This window comes from Cajanus cajan, chromosome 6 (genome assembly GCF_000230855.2).
Source record: "Cajanus cajan strain Asha chromosome 6, NIPB_CcT2T_4, whole genome shotgun sequence".
In the NCBI taxonomy this organism is placed as follows: domain Eukaryota; kingdom Viridiplantae; phylum Streptophyta; class Magnoliopsida; order Fabales; family Fabaceae; genus Cajanus; species Cajanus cajan.
In genome coordinates this window covers 11,933,261-11,951,709 of record NC_138522.1, presented here as the reverse complement: position 1 = coordinate 11,951,709, position 18,449 = coordinate 11,933,261, and the positions used below count along the sequence as shown (strand labels likewise).

General features: G+C 30.7%; 1 protein-coding gene across 1 annotated transcript; it reads left to right on the top strand.

Moving 5' to 3' along the window:
* The first annotated feature begins 1,647 nt into the window (after positions 1-1,647).
* On the top strand, positions 1,648-4,261 carry LOC109808397 (eukaryotic translation initiation factor 5A-2). The gene is made up of 5 exons (XM_020371392.3): positions 1,648-1,882; positions 2,583-2,705; positions 2,787-2,843; positions 3,454-3,528; positions 4,003-4,261. The coding sequence occupies exons 1-5, from the start codon at positions 1,760-1,762 to the stop codon at positions 4,105-4,107; spliced, it is 483 nt and encodes a 160-aa protein (XP_020226981.1). The 5' UTR covers positions 1,648-1,759; the 3' UTR covers positions 4,108-4,261.
* The last annotated feature ends 14,188 nt before the right edge of the window (positions 4,262-18,449 follow it).

The following is an 18,449-nucleotide window of genomic DNA, read 5'->3' as shown; positions in this document are numbered from 1 at the left end:
TTGCACATTCGACAAGTTCCAGAATCCATCCACAATTACAAAAACAAAAAATCGTAATATTAGATTCCTTGATATACAAATGTTGAAGGAGAAATTTATTAAGATGAGTGCCTAGTGGTAACCACTTGTCATTCCAAAAATGCGTAGTCCATTCCTAACTAACCGTCAACGCATCCCAAGTTGATGTAATAGCTCTCTAAACTTGTGACCCACCTTTTTGCCTCATAACCACAAGCATATAGGATTCATAACACCCATATTTACTACTTATCACTTAGATCTAAAGACCGTTTAACTTGTTAACAAAACCCCACTCTAGTTCCATAACTAAGGCTTTGTTAACCACATGCAAATCTTTAAATCCCATTCCACTCGCCTCCTTGGAAGAGCAGAACTTGTGCCAACCAATAGTATGACACTTTCACTTGTCAATATCTTCTCCTCACACAAAACTCTTGTTCATGAGCTCCAACTTCTCACAAACTTGCACAGGTAATAAAATAGATTGCATCGTATATGTTGGTAATGCTACAATCACTTCCTTTGCAACAGTGCACATTCCAGCAAATAAAGTGAGTCTTGCATGCCAAGAGCTTGGTTTCATTTGAGTCTTTTGGAAGAGAAATGAGTATGTCTCTTTCTTTTTCCATGTAGTAAGGGAGTACCTAGATATTTTTTAAGATCTCTCGTGAGTCAAAATCCAGAGCATCTACAAATTTCCATTGCAATGTTATGATTTATATTTCTAGATACACACATCCTAGTCTTGGATATTGAAATTTTTTTGATTGGATGATGAACAAAAAATATCAAACATTTGTTTATAGTATCTATTTGAGACATACTAACTTCTCCAAACAAATAGAGGTCATCCACAAAGAATAGGTGAGAAATTGGTGGCCTATTCCTACTTAACTTAATAGGTTTCTAGTTTCTATTATGCACTTCTCGATCCTCTTGCAACACATCATCCTCTCCTCCTCATTAGGGAAATCTTGAAAAGTTGGGTTCACGTCATTGGCCATCATCAAAAAGTCCTTATAAGATTTCTCTCGATTACTTCCCCTATTCGTGACACCATGTTCCAACACACCCTCTTGGTCTTTTCTCTTGATGTTCCTAGAAGATTGTCTTTCACTTCTAAAATCCTAACTTAGTTCTCAACTTTCATAATATACTAATTATTTATAATTTTTTTACTCAAATGTCAATTGATTTTCATATTATTGATATATGTAATTGTAAAAACTATAGTTTCTTTATATAAATAATTTTTATTCAAAATATTTTTTTTATTAATTAAATCAGTAATAGTGGTTAAGTAGAAAAGAATTGAAATAATTAAAAGCATGAAGACCTAAGTTCAATCTCCATTACAATCATTTTTATAATTTTATTTATTTTTTTATAAAAAAATCAAATCAGTAATAATATCCAATAAAAAGAAATCAAATCAGTGATAAAGATCTTATTAGTTAAACAGATATCAACATTTCAATTCAAATTTGATTTGAAGGGATAACCCACCTCAAAAAATGAGTAAACAAGATATTTTGAATAAAGAAACATTTTATAAAATAAAAATAAAAATAATAATGATGTAGAAACAGTTCCGGAATTTACTGAAAACAGAAAATTATAGAAAAGCAGTGATATAAATCCATATCCTCCCTCAAGTCACTGTCTTCTCCGCCTCCACCCTTCTCTGAGTCGGTCGAGTTGAATCGGTGAGTGAGTGAGTGAGTGAACGAGTTCAGCTATGTCGGACGAGGAACATCATTTTGAATCCAAGGGTGACGCAGGTGCTTCCAAAACCTACCCTCAACAAGCTGGCACCATTCGCAAAAACGGTTACATCGTCATCAAGGGTCGTCCCTGCAAGGTACAGTGTCGTATATCACCATTTTATGTCCTTTCACTCTTTACTTTCATCATTATTATTATTGTTAATTAATTATCTAGGGTTTTTCAGTGATTGTGGTTTTGTCATGATTAACTATGTGTTACGCGATTTGGGCTTCGAGATCTATCGTTTCGTGCGTTTTGATTATTGGATTAGGTTTTGCGAACTCTAATTACCCGTGGTGGAGTTATTTCAGTTCACTGGAGAAACAAAACTAGTTTTTTTTTTTAATTAAAAAATAAAAGAAAAATTTTAATTGGTGAAATCTCAAGTTCTTTAGGGTGCATGTTTTGATTTAAGGAGACGGTGTTAATTGATTTGAGTAAACACTCACTTTAGCCTTTGAATTTATAAAGTGTTAATGCCATTTTAGTCTCTGAATATATATCAATATTATATCAAGTTATGGAGTTTTGGACTAATTTGATTGTCAATTCACTCTTTCAGGATTAATTTTAAAGTTTCTTAGTTTGAAGGACTAATATTATTGTGACTCACAAATTCAGAGACCAAATTAAGTGTTTACTTTGGTTGATTCACAAATTCAGAGACTAAATTGAGTGTTTACTCTAATTGATTTTGCTTGTGTGTTGTGGTCTTTGAGCATTGATATTGAATTTGTGGTGTGTTGTTTTTTATTGATTATGATTGATGCGTGTGAATGTGCGGTGTTTGACAGGTTGTTGAAGTTTCGACTTCCAAAACTGGTAAGCATGGTCATGCCAAGTGCCACTTTGTTGGAATTGATATCTTTACTGCCAAGAAGCTTGAAGATATTGTGCCCTCTTCCCACAACTGTGATGTATGCCACCTTATCATGTTTTGTTTTTCTTGTTTTATGATAATTTCTCTCTTTGCTGTACTAACTTTGTTTGCATTTCAGGTTCCCCATGTGAATCGTACTGACTACCAGTTGATTGATATTTCTGAGGATGGATTTGTGAGTTACTTTTTTTTTTTGTTGACCATTTCTTTGGTTCACTGACTTGAGAGTTAGAGCCGGTTTTCATTTTCTTTTTTGACAATAATTGTGAAAACCTCACCTTGTTGTATTTGAAAAATAACTAAAACTTTATCTCATTGAGATTGACCATCTTTTTTAAATTTAAAGATGGGTTTGATTTTGATACACTATCAGTTGTGTAAAGATTTTTGCACTATTAACTAATTAAGGTTGGCTACTTTGCTTGTATTTTAATGAGTTTAATTTTGATATACTTATCGGTGATAACTTTTTTTACATTGCCAGGTAATTAGAAATTGTCCTGGATATAACTTTTTAAGTACATATTCCTAATATGATTGAAGCTGAAGAACTGTCACTGTCACCGTATTTATTCCTATTACATTCTTTGAAGATTTGTTTAAGAAATGATAAAACTAACTATCCAATATGTTGTTTTCACCACATCTTATATAATCTTTGAAAATAAAGTGACATGGTTGTTATCCATGTAAATATTGAAAATGAAAATAAAAAAATGTTTTCTCTAACGGAAATCTCTAATTTTGTCACTATTATCTGAATTCATGCTTGAATGATATTACAGGTCAGCTTGCTTACTGAAAATGGAAACACCAAGGATGACCTCAGGCTTCCTACCGATGACAGTCTGCTTACTCAGGTTTGTAGAAACCTACTGTTTTGTCTTTTGCATTTGCATCGTCCAAGGGTATATCTTTGGATATATGATCCCGAATAGATAAAATTATCCATTAGTATTTATGTTACAGGAGAAGAAAATAAGAAGATAAACTTAATGTAATTTGACTTTTATAAAAGATCTCATGATTTTCCAATAGTTAAGGTGGATTAGTTGATTTTAATTTATGAAAGCAGTTTATACACTATAACTTTTATAAAAGTTCTATTATTCAACTTCTCCAAAAGTTAAGGCGTATAAGTTCATTTTAATTTATAAAGAAGTTTATTCTTATTTTTTTATTTTCTTTTAATTTAAGTTCATATCAAGAAATTTATCAAGGTTTAGTTATTGTTTATACTAAACTCCTTGAAATTCTTATAATCTGTTCACCTTTATTGGTTGCTTTTATTCCATAATTGTGTTTAATTATGTAACATTTATTGGCCAATGCAGATAAAGGATGGATTTGCTGAGGGTAAGGACCTGGTCGTGTCAGTTATGTCTGCAATGGGTGAGGAGCAGATTTGTGCCCTGAAGGATATTGGACCAAAGAATTAGCCTCTACTGCTGGTAGTTTGTTTTCATTTAAGCAAAAAAGTTATATATTTTTGTATGATTTTGTTAAACCCTTGTTATGGATTCTAGTCAGACTAGTTTTACCAACTATGTTTATGGATGTGACAAACTGTTTAATATTTTTCTGTTTCCATCATGTCTTGAGATTTTACGATAAGATACGAGGGGTAATTTTGTGCTTGGTACCGTTATAACAAATTTCTATTAAGCCACCAATTTGTTTTTTTTTTTTTTTTTTTGAAGAAGATTATAAGCATTTTGCAAAGTTACAAACATTTCTTTGAGTCTTTGTAATCTCTCTTAAAAATACATTAACTTTGTGTGAAATTGGTCTAATCTATATTAAAATTTGTAATTTTGTTGAAAATTATAATTGACATTCTGAAGTTGTTTGGGGGCAAAACATGTGAGAATTTGGATAAGATTTAGGAAAATTAATTTTATACGAAAATCTTACCTTTTGTAATTTTCATTGGAGTGTATAATCTGTAGGGGTTTAACTATTTATTTAAATTACAGAATTTAAAAAAAAATGATAAATGGACAAATCATAAGAAACTACGGAAATGTCTGAATTTGGTGGATGCAGAAGAATGTTTGGGTTGGTGGGGGAAGGTGGAATAGAGAGAAAAAAAAGTCTAATTGAATATTTGGTCTATAAAAGTGAGAATTGAACCTAATGGATGAGGATGAATTAAGATTTGTTTTATTTTATCATATAACATTATTTTCCTTCTTTTTGAAGGGGTACATGTTGGAGCTAATGATTCTTAATTTAAATTATTATCTTACCATCACTATTGTGAACCATTTTACTGAATAATTGTTAATTTCAATTAAAATTTGTGAAAAGAAGGATGAAGAGAAGAAGGAACCTCCATGTAGTGGCATATAAGGAGACTGCTGTGTTCAAGATTGAAATGTATTTTAACATGTCTATAGTAAAAAAATAAATGTTTAATTTTGCATGTATAGCTGAATTTAACAATAAATAATTGTTTTTAACTATAATGAATAATTTAAATTGTAATATGAATATGAAATGAAATCTTTTATAAATGGAGTTTCAAGTTTTTTATTTTTAATAACAATTTGAGAGAAGAGTTTTTTTTAAGCATTTAATCATTTAGTGAAATTAAACTTATGGTATAAGTTTTACACACAGTTGATATCTTTCCTCCTCTATTTTTTTTTCACCTTGTGAGTAGGGAATTGCTAGAAAAAAATGTTTTGCTATTATGAATTTATAGGAAACATTCTTTTATTGGTCTAGATTGATTAATTTTGTGATCCGTAAGAAAATTTTTGGTGGTGGTACTCATGTCGGGATTTGAGTGTTTTTTTTTCTTATGTGAATTTTAAAAAATAATGTCTCTAGTCTCATAATTATTTAAAATTGTTTTTGTATATTTTATTAAAAAATCATTAATAAATTGTTTATAGTCAAGATTTTTTTAAAATTATTTTTAATAGAAAATAAAGCAAGGTTATTTAGATGTTTAAAAGGTTATTTTTTTATGTAATATATTCAAATAATTAGACAAGTATAGATAAAAAATTAAAAAATTAAGTTATAATACATAAAATAAATAGTCTTTTATGAGTTTGATTTTGAGATTTCAACATAATATAAAAGGTTTTAAAACTAAATCTTAAACTTTCAATTTATTGGAATTAGGTGTGAAATATAATAGGCTATCATAAACTTTATTTATAGATTTCATATGATCTTAAAAAATTTGATAATCTATTTAAAAGTTTATTTTATATTAATAATGTTAAGTTAATGAATTTAATTTTTAAAAAGAAATAAATTTATTATTAAATATGTCTTTGCGAGTTATATTTTAATTTGTGTGATAAAATATAATTTACTTAATATTATTAAAATTTAAAATTTAAAATATATACTGTGATAAAAAAGAGAAAAGTGAATTATTTTTTTGTTAAATATACAATTCATACATAGTCTTGTATGTTGATATAGACTTACATATAGATTGTAAGTCTATAAATCTATAATGAAAAAAGATAATTGTATAAAAAAATATTTTAAATATTTTTTTTTACGATAATTCCTAGTAACTTTTGATCTAGTTCGTCAACTATAGTTACTTCAAGTCTATTGATCTTTCTTTGAGCTCCTCCTTTGTAAGGATTGATCGAAAAAAATCTTAAGGAGGTGATGAACCTTTGGAATTGGAAGCACTTAAGTCAAAGACTCAAGTGATTGCTCACAAAAGTATATGAATCTAGAGAAGAAATTTCCAAAATTCCTAAAGTTCTAAGCTTTAAGTGATCCTAAGTTGAGAGAAAATTTATAAGAATGAGAATGCTCTATATATACAACTCAAATTGAATGTTAGTATTGTTAGTATAAAAAATATTTTGGTAATAATTTTCTTTTATGCGAAAGTTAATAGAATTTTGATAAAAATTAATATAATGTCATATATTAGATTCTGCCATAGATGAGAGTACAATTTTTAACATAAAGAAGAGAGTGATGTATTTTACTCTAACTTTTAATTAAATGATTATTTTTCAAAATTTATCGTTAAATTGAAATGTTTTTTCTTCCAAATCATATATACAAATTTTATATTAATCAAAGATTATTTAATACTGCATTTATATAAGTCAAAATCAATGTAATATATATGTTTCAAAATACACTAAAATATGAATAATTTAATTATCTTTCTTATTATTGTTTAATTTTAACAAAATTTGACATACATATTCACATGAATATAAAGTTGTAATTTAACAATTGAATTAATAAAATTTATTTTTATATAAAATTATTGAATAATATAATAATTATAAAAGTTATATCAACGTAATTTGATCATTTTCCTTTTTTGAATATATAAATGATATTTTAGATTTGAGATAAATATTTTATATTGTTTAACAGGATTATTTTTTATTATTGATATCTATTTTAAAAATATTAATATTTAATTTATAAATATATATAACAAATAAATAATTAAATTAAATAATTAAAAAAAACACTCTTATAAAAAAACAATTCCCAAAATTACTTTCCCATAAAATAATTATTTACATTGATAGTTGATTATCATCCTATGTTATGTTCAAGTATCGAAAAAATTTTAACACAGTAAAATTTTCTTAAATATACACGTATCATATGTGGTGAGATTTGAAGTAAAGTAGTATAAATAATATTAAGGTTATCATCATCGAAATTATTTTACTTATAAAAAAAATATTATGTATCATATTTAAAAATAAAAAAATTTGATTCTTTAGTAATAGCAGAAATTTTTTTTAATCAGCAATGATTTTTGTTTTTCTGAATGATAATGCACTCTTATATATATCTATATCTTTAGAGATTCTATACCAAAAAAAATATAAGTTAGGTGCACCACTTCTAGTGGTAATGTGGGCACTAAAATTGATAAAACTGAAACTTAAAATTTTAAAATTAACAACAAACTTGCAAATGAGAAATAAAAAGAGTTGGTCAAATAAAAATCAAAAACTAGAAAGATAGGAACCAACTAAAAAGAATTTTTTGGCTTAAATTTTAAACCGTGGGTAAATTTTTTTTTCTAAATCGAGATACTCATGGAATCAGTGACGGATCCAGAAAATTTAAATAATGGGAGCAATATTTAAAGATATAAATTTGTTAAAATATAAAATAAAATTTTTATAAAGACAAATACATATTATAATTGTTCTTTACGAGTTTTCATAGTTTGAAAATCTTGAATGATTTGCTCATTTTCAATATTATCAAAAACCTCTCTTTCTCTATATAAGTAACTAAATAATCATTTAACCATTCATCTCCTATACGATTTCACATCCAATTCTTGATGATATTCATAGCATAAAAAACACTTTCAACTGATATAGTTGCCACGGGTAGTATCAAGGCTAGCTTTAAAAGCAAATACACCAATGGATATACAACATGTTTTCATGTCTCCACAAACTTCATAGAAAGATCATGACTTCTAATTTTAAAAAAGCACTGTCAAAACATACATTTATGAAATAATTTTCAAGTTGGTTATCTAATGCCAAAAGTTCAACTGGAGAAAATTTAGAAGAATAAAGTTGAGCAAAACGAATCAACTTCTCCCTGTCAAATGCAGAAAATGAATCTCTTGGATTTAAACATCCTACACAAAGAAGCAACTCAATATTTGCTTATGTGAAACAGTTGTTTAACTCTTGAAGTTGTTGATCAATCACTTGAAAAAATAATTCAACTTGAAAATATAACTTTAATTAATGTAATGTTCATAACATACAATGTTTTTTCTAAACATAAAAATAGAATGAGTAAATAAAAATTAAAATACTAAATTTCTCATTGAAAATAAAAAATAATTCAAATAAAGTAATATAAAAATAATAACTTTAAATACACTAACCTCAAAGATCACTTTATTAAATGTATAGTTTAGTTATTAAAACATGAAGGAGTAGAGATGGAAGAAGAAGTTTGTTTTTTTTTCCTTCCCAGTTTCACTCTTCTACACTTTAAAATATGTTAGAGGTAGAGGGAAATCTCAAAATATGAATAGAATTGGAAAAAGTAAAAATAAAAAAGAAAAAAGATATAAAATATCTAAAAAGAGGTTAATAACAACTTATGATTTTTTTTACTTAAAATACATATATTATTAATTTATAATTTTTTTTATCTTGATTTACAATTTAAATACATAATAATTTTTTTTTCTTCTGAAACATGTAATTTGTTGTTAATTTTTATAACATATTAATTTTTTTTTAAATCTTTCTTCTCACACAAAGATAATTATAACAAGACTTAAATTCAGTTATAATTTTATAAATTTTTAATTTTTTTTAATTTTTTTTTCTATTTTTAAATTTTAAATAAAAATAATATAATATTATATATATATATATATATTAAAAGGAAAAAACTGAAAAATTAATGGGGGCAGCCATATACGTGGATCCGTCATTGCATGGAATAACATTTGATTTTCACTAAAATTTATAATTTTTTAATAAAATTAAATAATAAAAAATATAATAAAGAAACTGTTTAATAAAATTAAATAATAAAAAATATAATAAAGAAACTGTTTGAGAATTGTTTATCTTATAAAATAAAATACATATACATTCAAAGAAGAGAAGATTAAAAATCATCCTTCAAGCATATCTTGCTCTTATAATTTTATTTTTTAATTATAATATTAGTATAAAATATTTATGATTAAAAATAATAATCAGTCTTTATAAAAAAATGTGAACTACATAAAATTCATTTAAAAATAATTTTAATTAGTTTTTTTTTTTACATGCAATTAGGTTATAATAATCTCAACTCTTTTAAGATTTAATTTAAAGAAAAAACATATCCTTAAATTCATACCATATATATCTGTTATCCAAAATCAAGTAGGTATGTTATTGATTCTGTTATTATCATTAGCATTATAATAAATTTGAGTCAACAAAAATTTGAAAATAAATTACAAAAAGCAAACAAAAACAAATTATCCTTAAAATTATCTTTCTTCAAGATTATAAGTATAGGTGTATAGTGGTTTATTATTCACCTGTTAGCAAACAAAGTAAATATGAAAAACAAAGTCTCTTTTCCTGAGGAGTTGATCGAGTTAATTTTATTGAGGTTGCAGTGAGATTTCTAGTATGTCTAAAATTAGTGAATAAGTCATGTCATTCACTTATTTCAAATCCTCAATTTGCAAAATCTCATTTTGACTTAGGTGCTGCACCCACTCATCTACTACTTCTGAAATCTTAGTATTCAACATAGAAAATGATTATGAAATCTTAGTATTCAATATTCCAGATCCATCACCTACACCCTATCCATCATGAAAGCTGTTGCAAGTTAAATGTTGTGGGTTCATGCAGAGGATTTCTACTCTTAACTTTTACTTTCTACAATTTCATTTATTTTTCCATATGGAACTTCTCCAAAAATGATTTATAAAACTATGGTTACAACTTTCATATTTATGTGGCATTGGTATAACCCATCAACCGATGACTATGTGATAGTGATTATAACAAAATCACACGATCGTGAAACCCAAGTTGATTGTTTTTCCTCGAGAACTAATTTATGGAATTGCACTATATATGGATACTATTTCATCTAATGATAGTAACCGTCACAAAATTATTGCATTTGATATGATGGAAAGAAAATTATCAGAGATTATGGTGCCACACACTAAGTTTTTCATGTCAATTATTTTTTTAATATATATTATAATAAAATATATTATTTATTATATTAAAAATTAAGTATTTCATCGTCTTTTGTATTTTATACTGTAAACAAAAGTTAAAATTAATATATTATTTTTGAAGTATATTTTTCTTTTAAAAAATATATCTTAGTGTAGCTTGCTAACTTAATTTTTTTTATAAATAAATAGATGTAAAATATCAAATATATGTGAAACTTGTTAAAATACATATTCTTTTTTTTTTTTAAAGTATATTTGCAAGTTATAATTGTAATATTTTTTAAAATGCACCTAAATATAACTTGTTAACTTACTCCTTTTTTTTAAAAAAAAAAAAAGTAATTGTGAATTAGCAAACTTATATGTATGTGTTTGTGGTGTCATGTCAATTATAATTAAGTAAACTTAATCAAAAGATGATGGTTTATCCAAGTTCATATTATATTTTTTTTAAGACAAAATTTTAATATGAGAAATGAATGATTAAATGATTTTGTTATTTATATAAAAATAATAATTTTGAAGATGTTGAAAATGAAAAAATATTCAGTATTTTTAGAATATGAAATCTCGTAGAGAATAATTAAAATATATGTTTTTATTCCAAAAAAATATGAAATTATATGTTTAATACTACAAATTTATATATAAATATTACTCCCATTACTTAAAATTCCTAGATCCGTCACTAGTGTGGCATGAGTTGGAACATCAATTTTGTCATTTGAGGATGTCTTTGTTTGTGTGTTGAAGGTTATGGGAATGTGGTACCTCCTCAAATATGGATGATGATGGAATACTAAGTGTATTGGTCTTGGACTAAATGGTTTGTTTACTCTGCTCCTGATCACTTTCTCCCAATATGCTTCACTGAGAATGGGAAAATTTTGGGACATGATCAAACATTAGTGAGATCAAATGCTGAAGATGAGTTCTCTGATGAATATTTTAGACCTGGGTTGGAACTATTCGACTCTGAATATATTGCATGAAGATAAACCAGAAAGCCTCTAAGTTTCATTTTATTTTGTTTTATTTTCCCTTTCTCTATTTAGATTATAATTGCATGCATAATCTTTGATCATGAGACAATAAACTTTCATATTTTACACATGTGGACTGTTTTATGGTTGCTATTACGCTGTAAATTTAGTTTTTCTATTTTATTTTCATTTAAGTGTTGTCATACATTGAACATCTTTTTTTCAAAGACTATTTCTTTTGGAATATATGAGGTTTTTTCCTCTCCTCATAACTGTTGTTAAATAATATATGATCATGTGTATTTAGTTAACTCTTCGTTTAATATATCATTTCTTTGTTAATTTTACAATTATACATGTTTATACTCAAAATCACTCGTCATCCCCCCTGCATAATTAATATATTATATTTAAAAAGAAATAGTTTTTATTTCTTTGTTTATTCAATTTTACGAAAGAAATAGTTTTTTTTTCTTCTTTTTATTGACAGTTTTGACATGCATTTACGTCTTATCTAGTATATTAAAAGTATTTTTATATTCTACCACTTTTATGATTAAGAAAAAAGAATAACCTTTTTGAGTTGAAAAAATATATTTTTTAATGATATTTTAATTTTTTTAAAAAAATTTGCAGAAGAAGTCCTCTTCGATAACGGAAATATCTACCAAGCTAGGACTTACCGTGTCAACATAAATCCCTCACAGCGTCTATAATGAAAGTTACTTATAAGCAATTCTCAATCATCTTAAATGGGTCTCACTGTATTATGTCACTCATAAGTAATTTATACTATATTTTTACAATTTTTGCTCCGATGGAAATTGCTTATAAGCACTCCTACTTTTTTACAACTCATACTACACTTTTTGACACCTCACACCACACTCCGTCTTTTTTTTTTTTTTCTTCCGTTCATTGTTTCACCTTTCCTTTCTCATTTTCCTTTTCTCACTTTCCCTTCCCTTCACAACGTCTCTTTCCCTTCCCTGGAGGTGCTCTCAGTCTCACCCTTCAATCTCTCTCTCTCTCTCTCAATGTTTCACCATCTCACAGCCTGCCCCATAGAAGTTGTGCGCGGCGTGGTCATCGCCGGAGCGCGCGCTGTGACACCCTCTACCCCAGCATAAATATATAATAATTAAAAGAAATATATTATTGGGTTAAAAAAAATCTTTAGAATTAAAACAAAAATTCCAATAACATGAGAGTAGAGAATTCACATTCATCAACTTAAAACATGATCAAATGCAGAAAAATGAAACATGAGTTCTTCCAAAACAAAATAGAATAATGAAATCCTAATTACGCCTAGTTATGCCCCAATGTCACATATCCTATCAAAGCATGTCTAACTGAAGCCTAAGCCTCATCACCAACATCCTCATGCTGATGATCACCTGCAACACAATTTTAAACATATACAAAGGACAACAAGGGAGTGAGAAACATCTCACTCGGTTCAAGTGTAGAAATAACAGTTAGGCAACACACATACAAATCATACAAGCACAGTCATAGCTACACATTATTTAAGTACAAATTCTAATAATACATACAACAATAACACATACACAATCATTCATCATGCAATGATCTCATGGACTTGACCATAAATGCATGTGGTGCTAGTCACGTGTCTCATAATCTCATTTCTCATCATTTCATCACTAGTGACCCAATGTACACCTTGTTAGTTTGTTACATCACTTGGTGACACAAGGTACACCTGATTAGCTTGTTACATCACTTGGTGACCAAAGGTACACCTGATTAGCTTGTTACATCACTTGGTGACCAAAAGGTACACCTGATTAGCTTGTTACATCACGTGGTGACCCAAGATACACCTGGTTAGCTCATAAATGCAAATGATGCATGTCATACATTCACGATTTCATTGACTCAACATTTCACATTTCACATTTCACATCTCATCATATCTCATGTCACATTATTTCACAATGTCATATCATAGATCATATGTTCACCTTTAACATTCTCACATCATATTCACATAGTCTCATACAAGAAACTTCTCGTAATTATATACATCAAAATAGTACATAAATCATACCAAGAACTTATCCAAAACATGAAGCCATCATCAACTTTACATATAATGCCTCAAATTATCCATAGATCATATTCCTAATCACAAGAACCCATAGAACACTCTAATTCATATCAAGACTTGTCTATTTTCAAAATTAATCACATATTCATATTTCTCATTCAACAAGGAATACAACAGAAGAATCAGAAATCAAAACAAAAAACGTTCATATTTTGCATGTTTTTCATAGGGTTCTCGTTGGAACCCACAGAGCACTCTAATTCATATCAAAGCATATTTAATGTTGAAATCAAATACATATTCACACTCTACATCACATAAGGAATGCAACAGAACATTCATAAAACAAAACAAAAAGCATTCATATTTTGCCTGTTCCTAGAAGCATGCACCAGGCAAGGGCTTGGGGGCCAATCCTACTACCCAACAATTATTCCCACACCCCCGAGCGAGGTTTCTCACTCCCCCCTTACCCGGATAAACAGAAGATGACGTTAAAGCTGGATCTTGCTGGTCTCTTCCTCTAGACTCCCCTTGATCTTTAGAGAGTGTAGAAGAAAAAGAAGTCAGAAATGAAAAGTGTGTTTTTGGGAGTGCCAGAGTGTGCTATTTATAGACTTCAGAAGTGGCTAGAACCGCCCGTTTCAAATCCGGAACGGCCCATTCTGGACTCATGCGTCATACTCAAAATTCACATCCAAAATGGTTCGTTCTTAAACCAGAACGGCCCGTTCTAGGATTGCATTCTAACTCACAACGACCATATTTGGAACGACCCGTTCTTTAAACCAGAACGGCCCGTTTCCAACTAGGATTGTAGGGAATTTTAGTAGTTTGGAACGGCCCGTTCCAATCTCGGAACAGCCCGTTCTAGGCTACTAAAATTTAAAATATTAAAAAATAATTTTTGTAAATATTTATTATTAAAAACCTCTAAAATATTCTATAAAACCCATTTAATTAATTAAAATAATTATAAGAAAATAATCTTCATAATATAAAAATAAATAATAATTAACCATTGTATTAGTAGAAAATTTGGAATGTTACAATTCTCCCCTCCTTTTAGAAATTTCATCCCCGAAATTTACCTGAAAACAGAAAAGGGTAGGCTCCTCGCATCTTGCTTTCTAATTCCCATGTAACACTTTCTTCAATATTTCCTCCCCAAATGACCTTAATCAAAGGGATTTCCTTTCCTCTCAGTTGTTTTACCCTCTTATCATCAATCCTCAATGGGACCGTTTCATAGGTGAGATTATCTTTCAACTGAATGTTGTCAGACTTAATGATGTGGGAAGGATCATGAACATACTTTCTGAGTTGGAAAACATGGAAGACACTATGGAGATTTGAAAGTGATGGAGGTAAAGCAATTTGATAGGCCACTTCACCGATCCTTTTAAGAATTTGGTAAGGACCAATGAAACGTGGAGTAAGCTTACGGGATTTCAGTGCTCTACCTACTCCAATCCAAGGAGTGACTTTAAGGAATACATGATCACCTTCTTTAAACTCAAGGTGTTTCCTTCTCTTGTCACTGTAGCTCTTTTGTCTACTCTGGGTTGCTCTCATCCTCTCTTGGATCATCCTGACCTGTTCGATAGTCTGTTGAACAATCTCAAGTCCTAATATGGCATTCTCTCCAGGCTCTACCCAACATAAGGGGTGTCCTATATCTTCTACCATACAAAGCCTCATAGGGTGTCATCCCAATACTAGAATGGTAGCTATTATTGTAGGTAAACTCTATCAAAGGTAGGAAACTATCCCAACTATCCCCATGCTCTAAGATGCAAGCCCTCAACAAACCTTCCAAAGATTGTATGGTTCTCTCAGTTTGGCCATCTGTTTGGGGATGATAGGCTGAACTCAATCTAAGGTTAGTGCCTAAAGCCGTATGCAAGCTCTCCCAAAATCTAAAGGTGAATCTAGGATCTCTATCAGACACTATACTAGTAAGGATACCATGCAATCTCACAATTTCCTCTATGTACAACTTAATTAATCTCTCCAAAGGGTACCTAATATTAATGGGAATACAATGGGCAGATTTAGTCAATCTATCCACATTGACCCAAATAGCATCCAAGTTCTTCACTGTCCTAGGTAATACAACTACAAAATCCATAGAAATGCTATCTCATTTCCACACAGGCACATCTAAAGGTTGCAACAAACCGAAATGTTTTTGGTGTTCTACCTTAGCTTTCTGACATACTAGGCAAGCATACACAAATTCCTCTACTTCCCTTTTCATCGTAGGCCACCAAAACATCTTCTTAAGGTCTTGGTACATCTTAGTAACTCTTGGATGGATACTAAGGCTACTCTTATGACCTTCTTCTAAGATTGCTCTCTTAAGCTCAAGTACACTAGGAATGCACAACTTATCCTTAAATCTCAACACTCCATCCACTCCAACTCTAAACTCACTCTTCACACCTTGATTCAACCTCCCTACTTGACTCAATAAGAAAGGATCTACCTTTTGACCTTCTCTAATTTCATCTATCAAGCTATTAGTCACTCTTAAGGCTCCCAACCAAATACTCTTAGGGGTCAATTCACACACTAAGCTCATATCTCTAAACTCTTCAATCATATGCAACTACCTAATCATCAAAGAAGAAACCCTCAAAGATTTTCCACTTAAAGCATCAGCTACGACATTAGTCTTACCAGGATGGTAACTAAATTGAAAATCATAATCCTTAAGGAATTCTAACCATCACCTTTGCCTCATATTCAATTCCTTTTGGTCAAACAAGTACTTGAGGCTTTTATGGTCACTAAAAACCTCAAATCTAGACCAAACCAGTAATGTCTCCACAACTTAAGAACAAATACTACTGCAGCTAACTCAAGGACATGGGTAGGGTAGTTTTGCTCATGGGCTTTAAGTTGTCTAGAAGCATAGGTTACTACCTTACCTTCCTGCATAAGCACTCCTTATAAACCCAATTTAGAGGCATCACAAAATACCTCAAATGTCTTACTAGGGTCAGGTAACACTAACATAGGGGCACAAGTTAATCTCCTCTTAAGCTCTTGAAAACTTTCCTCACACCTGGAATCCCACACAAAGGGTTGGTCTTTCTTAGTCAACCTAGTCAACGGAAGGGTTAGCCTAGAGAAATTCTCTATGAACCTTCTATAATAACTAGCTAGTCCTAGAAAGCTCCTAATCTCAAATACTAATCTAGGTGCACTCCATTCTAACACAGCTTCTACCTTAGCAGGATCTACAACTATCCCACCTTTAGATATCACATGTCCTAGAAAGTTTACACTATCTAACCAAAACTCACATTTTGACAATTTTGAAGGACAATCCTAAGGTGCTCAACATGCTCTTCTCTGGTCTTAGAATACACTAGGATATCATCTATGAAGACCACTACAAATCTATCCAAGTAAGGGTGAAAGGTCATATTCATGTAGTCCATAAAAACACTAGGCACATTAGTCACACCAAAAGGCATAACTAAATACTTATAGTGTCCATAGCGGGTCCTAAAGGCAGTCTTAGGAACATCCTCAGCTCTCACTCTAATATGATGGTATCTTGACCTTAAATCTATCTTACTGAACACACAAGCCCCAACTAGCTAGTCCATAAGGTCATCTATCCTAGGCAAGGGATACTTATTCTTAATGGTCACTTTATTCAATTGCCTATAGTCTACGCACAACCTCATGCTCCCATCTTTCTTCTTAACCAATAAAACAGGTGCTCCCCAAGGTGAAACACTAGGCCTAATGAACTGTTTCTCTTGCAACTCCTCTATCTGTTTCTTAAGCTCAACTAACTCCTTAGGAGACATCCTATAGGGTGCTATAGATACAGGTGAGGTACCTGACACTAAGTCTATGCTAAACTCAGTCTCTCTCTTAGGTGGTAAACTACACACATCCTTAGGGAATACTTCTGGGAATTCTCTCACTAAGGAAATCTCATCTAGCTTACTATCAATCTCAAGTGTTAAGGAAGCTAAGATCATGTACACCCTTTCATTTTCTTTTACACAAGTTTTAATGTTGGCAGCACTAAGAAATTTCGTCCGCTTACATTCACCAAAAGAAATAGATTTGTCAAAGCAGTTTAAGAGGACATGGTTGGACGATAACCAGTCCATACCAATGATAACATCTAATTGACTAAGAGGTAAACAAATCAAGTCAACTAGAAAATGCTTGTCAGAAATAACCAAAGGACACTTCAAACAGACTTGGGATGTAATTATAGGGCCATCAGTAGGGGTTTCAACAATCAAATCAAAATCTAAATAAGATACAGGCAAATTCAACTTTTGGACACAAGAGACAGAAATAAAGGAATGAGTTGCACCAGAATCAAACAGTACAACAAAAGGAGTATCAACTATGAAACAAGTACCTTGTATCATATTTTCTGACCGAGCAACTTCAGCACCACTAAGAGCAAATACTCTCCCAGTAGCCTTCGGACGCTCAGCTTGAGAACTCGATTTAGTGACACGTGGTCTTGGCGACTGTGGACACTAGGTTCTGATATGACGCTTTCCATTACAATTGAAGCACGTGACATCCTTGTTAGGACGTTCATAACTAATGTGGCCTCGCCGTCCACACTTCTTGCATCGATCCGCGGGAGTAGAAACAGAGCCTCCAACGCTCCTTGTGCCACTCCTAACAGACCCCCTAGCCGTGTGGGTGACAACTGTGACATTCACGCACACGCGCCGCCGTTATCCGAGCTGCGGGCTTCGACAACCACGACGCACCGAATGTGTGACCGCGACTGCGAAGATGGAACCCCAACGGGACAACCGCGCGAGTGACGAACGGGAGAACCCCTTCCACGCGCGAATTTCCTTCTTGAACCACCGCGCCAGCGTCGTTCGAGCTGGAGGCTTCAACAACCACGCCGAACCAGACGTGCGACCACGACTGACAACATGGCCACCAGACCGCAAAATCTCCAGCGCACCTGAGGAGACCCATCGGAGGGAGACAACGGAGGACTAGGTGTTT

What these genes read in the sequence shown, in the direction of transcription:
- LOC109808397 (XM_020371392.3), top strand. Translation starts at nt 1,760, where the DNA reads ATGTCGGACGAGGAACATCATTTTGAATCCAAGGGTGACGCAGGTGCT. An exon ending in CCTCTTCCCACAACTGTGAT is followed by an intron (nt 2,706 to 2,786) that starts GTATGCCACCTT and finishes TTTGCATTTCAG; the next exon opens with GTTCCCCATGTGAATCGTAC. An exon ending in ATGACAGTCTGCTTACTCAG is followed by an intron (nt 3,529 to 4,002) that starts GTTTGTAGAAAC and finishes TGGCCAATGCAG; the next exon opens with ATAAAGGATGGATTTGCTGA.